The 13,364-nt window shown below is 38.1% G+C and overlaps 2 protein-coding genes across 4 annotated transcripts in view; one reads left to right on the top strand and one right to left on the bottom strand.

Annotated features, from left to right (window-relative positions):
* The window catches only part of NADK2 (NAD kinase 2, mitochondrial), a 46,219-nt gene that overhangs the window by 1,804 nt on the left and 31,051 nt on the right, over positions 1 to 13,364 (top strand). The window lies entirely within an intron of this gene.
* SKP2 (S-phase kinase associated protein 2) overlaps positions 9,898 to 13,364 on the bottom strand; it is a 73,187-nt gene continuing 69,720 nt past the window's right edge. The window contains exons 11-12 of one of the 2 annotated variants that reach the window (XR_010941923.1): positions 12,973 to 13,057; positions 9,898 to 12,702 (exon numbers count right to left, since the gene is read on the bottom strand). Coding sequence is in view for 1 of the 2 variants with exons in the window: in XM_067730522.1 (XP_067586623.1) it covers positions 13,025 to 13,057 (33 nt within the window). In the remaining variant the exon portion in view is untranslated. Of the gene's footprint in view, positions 13,058 to 13,364 lie in introns of both variants that reach the window. The other variant, XM_067730522.1, reaches the window with a different exon arrangement.

Raw genomic sequence — 13,364 nt, 5'->3', positions numbered from 1 at the left:
TGTCGTTTTCAAAGTGCTTTCACCTAGTTCAGTGTGTGAAATACTAGGATTGGACTAGGTAGCCTCCAAGGCCCTTTCTGGTATTTTAAAACTGAAGAACTTTTACAAGGCCTCAAGAATATGAGTGGCATCTGAATTAGATTAATTCTTGGACCTCTGAACTAGATTGACACTAATCAAAACTTTTTAAATGTAAGGCAAATCAAGTCTTTAAAAATCGAACTACCTAGTACACCCACTCTGAGTATCTAAAGAGAAATCTGTAATAGGTAAATATTTGCCTATTGCTAAGTATGCTGTTTGGAATAAGAAAACTTTTGAAGTAAAACTTCTGGACTGTAGAACACAGTTTTGAAATAGTTGTTGTTGCTATCATTTCAATTAAATTTTACTGGATTTGTTTCTTACTGATTTGAGTTTTATCATTTATGTTAAGGCCAGTATTCAGAATGGCATAGTATTAGGTGGAACCCGGACCAGAGATCAGGAACAGACCAAATAATACTAGACTGTGTGAAGTTGTTCTAAAATGGAATTCTGTAATAGGAATGACACGATGATTAATACTGTTTGCTGTTTTCCTAGGGTAAAAGATACTAAGGTATATGAATCATGTGAATCGGATATAAAAGAAAGTGGCCAAGTGCTTACTTGAGTCTTCTGGCACCGTGGCTGGCTATGTCTGTGGTGTCCTGGTAACCTGAAGTTTTGTACCAGAGGGTTCTCTTTTGCTGTGGTGGTGGTGATTGTTTTGTGGCAAAATAGATCTCTATTAGGTCACTTGTTAAAATGCAAATGGAAGAAGAGGGATGGAGTGCTAGTATAATTTCATACCCTGAAGCCTTGTGGTTCTCTAACTTTGTAGCAACTTAAACAATTAGAGGAAATACTTCTTAGCTGATAAAGCATGTACAGACTGGATGAAAGTCTGACTTTCATTTGCTCTTTCATATTGGTTTTACATTGGTTTATTTTTAATTCTTGCATTTCCCTTCCGCCTAACCTGTCAGTGACTTTTGTGAATAGAGGATTTCTACTCAGTGATTTTACATCTACTGGCTCAAGACTTGGCAAGGGCTGATTGAACTGTTATTACAGTTTACTTGCATCATAAGTGATGTAGCTGTTGGTGGATGTGGAGCTTATATTAACAGAGTTGATGACACTCACAAACTAGACCTTTAGGTGAATCAAAGCTGATTGGAAAGGGTTTTGACGTCATTAAACATGCCTTATTGGCCAAAGAGAATGTTTCATTTCAAAATATTTTAATATATACCAAATAAAAAATGAGCAGTTTCCACCCTTCTCTGCCCTGACTCCAAGTCTTACAACCCCAGAAGCAACCCCCTTTAATGGTTTCCATTTTTAGTTTTTTTTAAAAAATTAATTTCCTGGGCTTCCCTGGTGGCGCAGTGGTTCAGAGTCCGCCTGCCAATGCAGGGGACATGGGTTCGTGCCCCGGTGCGGGAAGATCCCACATGCCGCGGAGCCTGCACGTCGGGAGGCTGTGCTCCGCAATGGGAGAGGCCACAACAGTAAGAGGCCCGCGTACCGCAAAAAAAAAAAAAAAAAAAAAAAATTAATTTCCTAACGGGATGGAATAATTTCATTTAGTGGTCCCTCTATTATTGGTTTACATTCTTCCTAGTTATTGCCTTCTTAGCAGATTTGGGAGTTGCTGTGCGTTGGATTTTGTTTCCGTTACTCAGTTTCCTTAAAACACTGGTGTAGCTTAGGTTGTAGTTCTTGAGATAATATTTTTGCCACATGTGCAATGAGTGTAGTGTATGCAATATGAGTATTTATCAAATTAAAGAACATGATCTGGAGTACTGCCAGAGAGCCTTCTAACGGAGCCTCACTCCTTTCAAATCTTCCAGACACAGGAACCAAAACGGTCTATCCAAAGTGAACATCTGGCCACTTTACTCCTCTGCTTAAAACCCCTCAGAAGCTCCCTATAACCTATAGAGTCACCCAGGGAATTTGTTAGAATGCAGGTACCTGAACCTTATTCTCATCCCCCTCAATATAAAGATTCAGTTTGTGGAGAACTCTCAGACTCTGCCTCTTTGAACCATACCCTTAAGCTTGCTGATGCTTTGTCCAGGGCTTTGCATTTTTAACAAGCTCTCCACGTTTGCAAGTGGTCCCCAGATCAGACTTCGAGAAACATTATTGTAGGTGAACCTTTATTATCCTTAGTGTGCTAGAACAAGGCCTTTCATGAATTGACTCCTGTCCACCTCTTGAGCTTCATTTCTAATCAGTTCTTATCTAGAACTTCATTTTCCATTGATTTCAAACTGCTTTAATTTCCATGAGATGTTGTGCTTATTTAATTAACTTATTTATGAATCAGTAGCACGTTAAAATGGTTCAAAATGTAAACGATACAGAAGAGTATGCAATGAAAAGTCTTTTTCTTATTCCTGTCACCAGGCACTCAGTTTTTGTCCCTGGAAGTAACCAATGCTAATCAATTTCTTGTTTTTCTTTCCAGAAATAATATATACATACAAATCAACAGAGGGAAATATTCTTTTTCTTTATCCCATCCCTTTTTACTCAATGATAACATATTATTTAAGCTATTCTTCACCTTGTTCTTTTTTTAATAGTATGTATGTAGTACTTATTGTGTGCAGATGCTTTAGTTTATTAAAATACACTGTGTAATGAATAATATTTGTGTTAATGAATCAAACACTAAAATATTAAAACTGGACTTGCTGAGTCAGGAAGTATATAGATTTGAAATTTTAATAGGTATTGCCAAATTGCTTCCCTTAGAGGCTGTGCCAGCGCATACCTTCACCAGCAATATATGAAGGTGCTTGTTTTTTCATAAACAGTTTAGCATACTTTGGGGTCTTTGCCAACCTGGTAGGTGAAAAATGGTATTTCAGGGTAGTTTGATTTGTATCCATCACTGTCTTTACCTTTGTAGCCCCTTTTGCTTTGAATGCTCCTCCATCCTTTAGCCCATTCCTGTTCTTGCTGTGAGGTGAAGCTTACCCATTACCTTCACAGGAAGCCATCCTTGGTAACCTTGCTGGGCCTCTCTCTGGCCACCAGGGTTATGTTAGGTATTCTTCATTGTATTTTCATAATATGATTTTGAGCTTTCCTTTTTAGTATATTATCTGTGGTTATTTTCTTCTCTGGAGTTGAGGGCAAGGACTGTATCTTACACATCATCCTCTCTGCCTTTCCATCCCCACTAGTTAAAGGTGGTGAAATGTTTCTGAATTAAAAAAAAAAACATTTTTAGTTCTTTCACCCTGAGGCTGCCAGTCCAGGGCCTTATTTCCAGCTGTCAGGCTTCCAAAAGATGTTAGTTGCTAAAAACTTAAGGTAGAGATTACTGATGTGAGTGCCCTGAAAGAGGTTAAATATGTTTGATAAACATGAGCCTAAACAAAAGATGATTTTTATTTGACTATGAGTTTTTTTTGGGGGGGGTGCATAAAATGTTTTTAATTCTGTGGAACACAACTTGGAAAATAGAGGCTTAAGGTATACTCCCGTAAATATTTGCAGTTAAATAGGAGACTCATAAAGATGTAAAAGGACTGAATATCACAGTAGATGGAATTAACCATTAACAGAATCATTGATCAATACGTTTTAGAGCCCTGATTTTCAGCCTGCACTATGTATCAGGCTTACCTGGGGGAGCCTGTAGCCAGCCATGAAATTGTAAATAACATGATTTATGTTTACGGTGATCACTTTTTCTATATTTTTAATTATATGGCTTAAGCTCTGAGTTAAGATATTATGCACATTAATATCTTCTCAGCTAGTAAAGTATAAGTTGACTTTATTTTAATATTGTTTTGTGTCTTTAAAAAGTTACATCAGTAATATCATATTCTTTAGAATGTGTCTAGTTTTTAGAAATTTTCTTATTCACTATTGGTTTTGAAATTTATCTGTTGATATATGTTAATTCATTTTAACTGCTGTATAGTATTCCATTGTTTGGATAATTAGGTTGTTTCCAGTTTTTCCACTATTAAAAAAAATGCTGCAATTAAAAATACAAATAATTTTCCCCTAAGCATTGAATAACTCCCTGATTCCCAGTGTTCTCATGGGCACTTGGTAGACTTTAACATTTTTGCCAATGTGATGAGGGTGAAATTGTATCTTTTAATTTTAAGATACTTAAATATTAAAGAATAAGGAAGAATTTATAGGTGAAGGAGAGAGAGAACAGTACTAGTAAGACAGTGGGAAAGGTCATCTTTTTGCCAGTAAAAAGAACTCAAACATTGGTGACTTTAATTCACAGTCAGAAAAATCTTACATCATGATGTACTCATATTTGAAATAGAAGGTAACATGAAGCAGTTTACCCTTGTTACATGTAGTATAGTTTATTTATAATGCTGGTTGTGATCAGTGGGTTGGTATGGTACCCATTCTAAGGGCAATTTGAAAATCATTGCTCAAGAGGAAGTAATATTGAGGCTAAACAGGTAAGTGGGCCTTATAAAGTTGTTAAATGCCATGGTTTTATCTCCTAGTGGTTTTCAGTCTTTTAGCAGCAGAACACAACTCTTGCTCAGCCCTACTCTCTTCCCCACAGGAGTGGAGGGATGGGTCAGTTTTCTGAGACGTCACCATTCTGGGACTAGTATGAAAGCAGACTTCGGGTGGGAGTGGTTAGATGACGAGGGGAATAGGAAATACTTTTTAAGGAAGAAACTCATTTAGAAATTCCAGAGGCAAGCTGTTGCATGAGACCAGATAAGAGTTGATGTTGCCCAGAACTCAAGCAGTGGCAGCATGAACGTAAAGGACAGACTGGAGAAACAGTTTGCAGGTATAATTATTGGACTTCACCACTGGCCGGCTATGGAGACTGAGTGTGAAGGGAGAATTAAAGGTGACACCTGGGGTTTACTTTGTTGACTAGGTAAATGGAAGTATTATTAACTGTTATATGGGATTCAGAAAAGCAAATTAGAACGGGGAATATATAATCAGATTTAGATGGTTTTGGGGAGAGGTACTTGATCTACATGTGGGTGAATATAAAGGTAGGCATTTGAAAAATTGAGCCTGTAGCTCAAGAAACAAGCTTGCCCTGAAGTTTAATTTCATAGGTACTGGTGTATACTTGGTAGATCAAGTCCCTAGAGTGGGGAGAAAATGAAAATGAAGTGAGAACGGATAAGAATGCCAAGGAAGGTAACTTGAGCAATCCCAACATATAAGGGAGTAAGTAAACAGAATTAAGGGGAATGCAGAAGTAGGAATAAAACAATGGGGAAAGTAAAGGTGAGAGTCTGAGATAAAGAATAAATGGAATAGAAATGATCCAAGATAAATACCAAATATAGCTGAAGAAATATTTAGGGTTCCCTGCTCCTGGCGTGACCATACTAGGTAAGTAGTTTCCTTTAGCTGTCAGTTAGGTACCACTAATCCTTTTAAGGCAATTTTGCATGGTGCTTCGTGTACCATTTAGTTAAGTGTATTCTTCTAAGAGTGCTTAAATTATGCCTAGTGAGTTTACATACCAAACTGTCATTGTGTCACGAGTTGGTGAGACAGTGTGTTAAATTTAAAAAGACATATTTCCTTCCCTTACTGGAGTACAAAATAGTAACGCTCAGCTGACTAGTAAAACAAGTTTAAAAAATTTGTAATAGATTCAGTTTTGGTCAAGTAAAAATGTCTGTGATACTTTAATAAAAGTGTTTGGGCCGTTTAGAAAATAGCCTATCACCTCTGACTTTAAGGTGTGGTGAATTTCTGTCCCTTCAGAACCCTCTTTTTTTTCCTTTCATGCTGTGTTGTGTTTTAACCTCTGAGCCGCATGGGGAGAAGTGATGTTGGCTTTTGGAGATTTTATAAGAAAATTCTTTTGCTAATACTGAGTGTGTCTGCCTGTAGAGCTTTTAGATTCACACTGCTTTCTCCAAGTATCCTAGTGAATAATCATAAAAGAAAGGTTTTTTTTTTTGTTTGTTTTTTGCTTTTTAATGCTGATAGGAACTAACAAGCTTTTGGGGGAAAAAAAGGAAGAAAATATTAAGAACTTTGTTACTAATACCTAAGGTGTAGCGTTGCATAATTGAGAGTGTATTCTAAATTTCAGTAATTTCTCTAATCTCTTAATTGTAAGACATTTTACAGAGAATTCGTGTGTTCTTGTTTTTGTCTGATTGAAGTATGTTTTTAAATCTTTGAAATGTTGTTATTTTCTGAGGGGGTAGCTAGAAATTCTTACTAGCCTTTGAATATTAAAAAAAAACTTTAAAAAATATGAGCCAGTTGAATAGTGATTTAAGACTTTCTAATTGATGTTTTTTATTAAAAAAAAGCATGCTTTTTATTAAGGCATTAAAAATGCCTTATCTCTTAGCTGCCTAGTTAGCCAGTACATGTTAATGCAGCTTACTAGCCCAACCAGCTAGATTGTTTATGAAAGTAATTAAAGAACTTGTATTCTCTAAATAAATGTATCGAGCATGAGTTGTTAAATAATTAGTTCACAAGAAGAAATGTGAGTGGGAATAAGAATTTATGAAGTGACATTTCTGCTCCAATATTAAGTATTCTAATGCTAAATGAACTTTGTCTTTAGATTTGGAACTTCAGTGTTGCTAGCAAAACATATTAAAATCGTGGAAAACTTAGTTTTCTATTAGTTCTTTATAATTTTTCCCCTGCAAATTCAGACCTCCTTCACCATGTCAAATTGAAGTTTCATAAAACTCAGCTGCTGAGTAATCTTAATTTTCTGGAGTTTTCTGAGAGCCAGGAAGTAAGCACCAAAGCTCCTGAACCACCAGATTAGAATTAATAGTACCGATATGTAGGATTTATGTCCTTTATTCCTGGGTATATGTTCTATATTGTGGAAGCCAAAAATGGGAACATAAGATAAAAATCTGGACAGTGAATTGAACTCTGAAGGCCAGTTGCCCTTAAGTTTTATTTATAGCAGGTTAGAAGCAGTAAATTTGATGAAAATATTTTAATAGACTTTTCTACCTTTGAATGGGTTCTCACTGAGTTTTCAGTGCTGCATTTAATGCATTTGATTGAGCTCAGCTAATGTTTAACTGAACACAGTAGTAGGCACTCACATATCTGAATGAATAAATTCAATTTTTTAGAGCTTAATTTCTAGCTATTCAGTGTTTACTCTTGAAATGGCTTCATGAGAGGTAATTATTGTAAAAAAATAATATAACGTGGTAACTTATCTGCTAGAAAATCAGGGGCTTGATATTGAAGCAGGTTAGTTTGAGATGCCTGTTAGATATCCAGAGAAAGATGTCAGAGACGCAGTTGGGTACCTTCACCTGGAGCCCTAAAGATAGGCCAGGATTAGAGATTGCAATTAGGAGTCATCAGCATCAGCATACAAGATCTCTTTTAAAGCCTTGAAACTAGAGATCCCCAGGGAGAGAGCAGAAAAGAAAATCACTGTGATCCATATTTACTGAAAGGTGGTTAGTGCAGTTTTAGTTAATCTGTGGTTGGGTAATGGAAGTAATAATCTGAATATTAATGCTATGTTCATCCATATTTAGAAATGATACTCTTAGAATAGTTTTTCAACCCTTATTTACATTGATTTGTTGATCAAAGTAAATGAACGATTATCTAATTATTACCTTGCTTGCTGCTTTCCTTTAGAGAAAATATTCTTAACATTGGTTTGCTCTGTCTAAATATAATGAGGTTTATATCTAGGCATTAAACTGTTGTACAGGCTGTCTCATTTAGTATATGCGAGTTAACATCTATGGATTAATTTTTTTTTCTGTGTGGAATTCAGTTTATTTTTATTTTCCCTTTTTAAAATTTTTATTGACGTATAGTTGATTTACAATGTGTTAATTTCAGGTGTACAGCTAAGTGATTCAGTTATATATATATACACACACATATTTATATACATATATATATAAAACATTTTTAGATTCTTTTCCATTATAGGTTATTACAAGATATTTTGAGTGTAGTTCCCTGTGCTGTACAGTAGGTCCTTGTTGGTTATCTGTTTTAGATATAGTATTGTGTATATTTTAATTCCAACCTCCTAATTTATCCCTCCCCACCCCTTTCCCCTTTGGTAACTATAAGTTTGTCTTCTGTGTCTGAGAGTTATTTCTATTTCATAAATAAGTTCACTTGTATCATTTTAATTTTAGATTCCACATATAACTGACATCATATATTTGTCTTCCTCTGTCTGACTTAGTTCACTTAGTATGATAATCTCTAGGTCCATCCATGTTGCTGCAAATGGCATTATTTCATTCTTTTTTATGGCTGAGTAATCTTCCACTGTGTATATATACCACATCTCCCTTATCCATTCATCTGTTGATGGACACTTAGGTTGCTTCCATGTCTTGGCTGCTGTAGATAGTGCTGCTATGAACATTGGAGTGCATTTGTCTTTTCAAATTATAGTTTTCTCTGCATATATGTCCAGGAGTGGAATCGCTGGTTCATATGATAACTCTATTTTTAGTTTTTTAAGGAACCTCCATACCGTTCTCTATAGTGGCTGCCCCAATTTATGTTCCCACCAACAGTGTAGGAGGATTCCCTTTTCTCCACACCGTCTCCAGCATTTATTATTTGTAGATGGACTAATTTTCAAATAGCCAAATATGTCCTCAGCTTCTCTTCTGAAAAGCATGTTTCCCTGTAGATTATAGAGTGAGGACAACACTATTTTAAAAGTCTTAACCCGGGCTTCCCTGGTGGCGCAGCGGTTGAGAGTCCACCTGCTGAAGCAGGGGACACGGGTTCGTGCCCCGGTCCGGGAAGATCCCACATGCTGCGGAGCGGCTGAGCCCTTGAGCCATGGCCGCTGAGCCTGCGGCCTGCTGAGCCTGTGCTCCGCAACGGGAGAGGCCACAACAGTGAGAGGCCCACGTACCGCAAAAAAAAAAAAAAAAAAAGTCTTAACCTATTCATAAACAAGATTGGGAAGGTAGGTATCAAAATATTCACACTAATTATCCCAAGGTAATAAGATTATATGTAGTTTTAATTTTTCATGACTGTGTCTTCCATGTTGTGTTGTTTTTATAACCTTTTTAAAAAGAAAAATACATATTATTAAAATACTATCTAAAATTGGTTTTACTTTATAATTCAGTAAGTAATGATTTAAAACAAAAGAATATAAGACTGTATTTTGGACAGGTACTTGAAAAACAGATTTTGTGTCATAAAGAGTCAAGGCATAAGGGAATTTGGAAAAGGAAAGAAAATAACATGCTTTTTTTTTTCTTCCAGTTTTATTGAGATGTAATTAATACACAGCACTGAATAAGTTTAAGGTGTACAGCATAATGATTTGACATACATACATCATGAAATGATTATCACAATAAGTTTAGTGAACATCTGTCATCTCATATAGACATAAAATGAAGGAAATAGAAAATTGTTTTTTCTTGTAATGAGACCTCTTAGGATTTGCTCTCTTAACAACTTTCATATATAACATAGAGCAGTGCTAATTATAATTACCATGTTGTCCATTACATCTCTAATACTTATTTATCTTAAAACTTTGTACCTTTTGACTGCCTTCATCCAACTCCACGTCCCTCCATCCCCTGCTTCTAGTAACCACAAATCTTACTTCTTTTTCTATGAGTGAGTTTGTTTTTGAAGTATAATTGACCTACAATGCTATGTTAGTTCCTGTTACAGAACACAGTGATTGGTATTTCTGTACATTTCAAAATGGTCACCACGTGATCATTTCATACCTGTGACCCATTTATTTTGCAACTGTAAGTTTGTACCTCTTAATCTCCCTCACCTATTCTTTCCTTTCCCCACCCCTCTCCCCTCTGGCAATCACCTGTTTGTTCTCTGTATCTATAACTGTTTCTGTTTTGTTATGTTCTTTTTTTTTTTTTGATACCGCATATAAGTAAAATATAGTATTTGTCTTTCTCTGTCTGACTTAATTGGCTTAGCATAATAATACCCTCTAGGTTCATCCATGCTGTCACAAATGGCAAGATTTCATTCTTTTTTTTTCAAGGCTGGGTAGTATTCCGTTGTGTATATATAGGCAGCATAGATATGGGTCTTATTTTTGTATCCATTCAGCCACTCTGTGTCTTTTGATTGGAGCATTTAGTCCATTTACATTTAAAATAATTATGGATAGGTGTGTACTTACTGCCATTTTGTTAATTTGGGGGGGTTGTTTTGTAGTTCTTTTTTATTCTTTTCCTTTGTGATTTGATGACTATCTTTGGATTCCTTTCTCTTTTGTTCATGTGAATCTATTGTTGATTTTTGGTTTGTGTTTACTGTGAGGTTTATATCTTGCAATCTGTATATACATGTGACTGTTTTAAGTTCCTGATCTCTTAAGTTCAAACTCATTTTTGCTCCTTCCTCTCATGTTTACTGTTGGGCATCATGTTTTACATCACTTTGCATATCTCTTACCTACTTATTGTGGATATAGATGATTTTACTATTTTTGTCTTTTAACCTTTTTACTAGCTTTGTACATGGTTGATTTACTACTTTTACTGTATATTTGCTTTTACCAATGAGCTTTTTCCTTTTGTAATTTTCATATTTCTAGTTGTGGCCTTTTTTTCCCCCTCTGCTTTGAGAAATCCCTTTAACATTTGTTGTAAAACTGTCTTAGAGGTGCTGGATTCTTTTAGCTTTTGCTTGTCTGTAAAACTTTTGATCTCTCCCATCAAATCTGAATGAAAGCCCTCCTGTGTAGAGTATTTTTGGTTGTGGGTTTTCCCTTTCTTAACTTTAAATATATCATGCCACTCCCTTCTGGCCCACAGAGTATCTACTGAAAAGTCAGCTGATAGCCTTATGGGAGTTCCCTTGTTCGTACGTAACTTGTTGTTTTTCCTCTGCTGCTTTTAATATTCTCTCTTTATCTTTAATTTTTTCCATTTTAATTACTGTGTGTCTTGGTGTGGTCCTCTTTGGGTTAATCCTGTTTGGGACTCTCTGTGCTTCCTGGACCTGGATGTCTATCCTTTCCCATGTTAGGGAAGTTTTTAGCTGTTATGTCTACAAATATGTTCTCTGCTCCTTTCTCTCTCTTTTCTTTCTGGGACCCCTATAATGTGAATGTTAGTGTGCTTGATGTTGTCCCAGAGGTCTCTTAAACTATCCTCATTCATTTTTATTTATTTTTTCTCTTTTTCTGTTCAGCTTCAGTGATTTCCACTACTATATCTTTCATCTTTCTGATCCATTCCTTTATGTCATCTAATTTAATGTTGATTCCTTCTAGTGTATTTTTCATTTCAGTTATTGTGTTCTTCTCTGTTCGGTTCATCTTTATATTTTCTAACTCTTTGTTAAAAACTTCTGACTTCTCACCCTTTTCATTTCATCTTCTCCAGAGTTCTTTGAACAACTTTATGATCATTACCTTGATCTCTTTATCAGGTTTAGATTGCCTATCTCGACTTCACTTAGTTCCTCTGGGGTTTTATCTTGTTCATTAATTTGGTACATATTCCTCTGTTGCTTCGTTGTTCTTAATTTGCTGTTTTTATTTCTATGTATTTGGTAGGTTGGTTATGTTTTTCCAACCTGGGAGAAGCAGGTTTTATAGGAGATGTCCTTTGCATGCCAGCAGCACACTCTGCTCTGGTCACCGGACCTGTGTGCTCTAGGGGTGCCCCCTGTGTGGGCTGTATGGGCCCTCCTGTGATGGGCTGACTACTGTGGGTGGTCTGGAAGGCGTGGCTGGTCCCGGGTCTGGTTGGTTGTCAGGCCCTGCCTTGCGTGGTGGCTGCCAGCTGCCGTTGGGTGGGGCTGGGTCACAAGGCTGCTGGCTGTGGGGCCCTGGGGCTCCTTGCGTTGGTGGGCAGAGCTGGGTTCTGGAGTAGGTGGTTGTGGGGCCAAGGGCCCCGGGTCTAGTCTTGGCCTGCCGATGGGTGGGGCTGGTTCTTGACATGACTGTCTATGGGGTCGGGGGTGTCTCAAAGCTGGTGGGAGGGGCCGGATCCTGTGGCAGTTCGTTGAGAGGTCCAAGGTGCCCCAGAGCTGGTGTTGGCCCACTGGTGGGTGGGGCTGGGGTCAAGAGGATCCCCAGGCTGGTGCCTTCCCACTGGTGGGTGAGGCCAGGTTCTGAGGTTAGTGCCATCACACTGGTGGATGCAGGCGGTCCTGGAGTCTCTGGCTGCAGGGCCCTGGAGGTCTTGGAGTCGGTATTTCAGCCCACTGGTGGCCAGGGCCAGGGCCCAGGGGGTCCTGGGGCTGGTGCCTACCCACTGGTGGGTGAGGCTGGCCCCCAGACTGTTGCAGGCCCACTGGTGGGCAGAGCCAGGTCCTGGGGTCTCTGATTGCAGGGCCCCGGGGGGCCCATGGCTAGTGTGAGCGTACTGGTGTGTGAGCTGGGTCTTGGGCCCTCTGGTGGACAGGGCTGGGTCCTGGGATATCTGTGGCCTCGGGGTCTTAAGGCAGCAGACCTGTGGGTTCACATCCTGGCAGTAAAAAGCTAGAAGGAGGATTCCAAAATGGTGCTTGCCGTCGCCAGCATTCTCGTGGTAGAACGAGCTTCCCAAAATGACTGTTACCAGTGTCTGTGTCCCCAGGGTGAGCTCTAGTTGCCTCTTGTCTCTTCAGGAGCCTCTCCAGGATCAGCAGATGGGTCTGGCCCAGGCTTTTTTCAAATTACTGCTTCTGCCCTGGGTCCTGGAGCGTGTGAGATTTTGTGTGTGCCCTTTAGGAGTGGAGCCCCAAAGCCCCGGCTCTCCTGAAAGTAAGCCCTGCTGGCCTTCAAAGCCAAATGTTCTGGGGACTTGTCTTCCCAATGCAGAGCCACTGGGCTGAGGAGCCAGTGTGGGGCTCCGACCCCTTGCTCCTTGGGAGGAACCTCTGCAATTGTAAATTATTTCCCCCCATTTGTGGGTTGCCCACCCAGGGGTATGGGTATTGACTATACTGCATCTCCGAACCTCTTACCTGTCTTGTTGTGGTTCTCTTTTATATCTTCAGTTGTAGGTGATCTTTTCTGCTAGTCTTCTGGTTTTTTTCTTGAATAGTTCCTCTGTAAGTAAGTAGTTTTGTAAGTAATTTTGTTGTATGCTGAAAATAACATGCTTTTTAATTCTGGCATTCACTCTAGTGGACATATTTCCTACCTGATGATTAAATGGATGTTTCTAAACTTCTCTCTCAACATTTTACTTTACAGATTATTCAGAAGACATATACTTTAAAAGAATATTAATGATAAGATAGTGACATTATAAAATATTCTAAATGACTAGGAAAAATAATCCTTGAAGGCTATATGTCTTTATATCTAAAAGTTATCCATTCTCAAGCAGCTAACAAGCCCTTTGTTTAGATTG

Source organism: Pseudorca crassidens, chromosome 3, assembly GCF_039906515.1.
Source record: "Pseudorca crassidens isolate mPseCra1 chromosome 3, mPseCra1.hap1, whole genome shotgun sequence".
Taxonomy (NCBI): domain Eukaryota; kingdom Metazoa; phylum Chordata; class Mammalia; order Artiodactyla; family Delphinidae; genus Pseudorca; species Pseudorca crassidens.
This window is presented reverse-complemented; position numbering and strand designations above follow the sequence as displayed.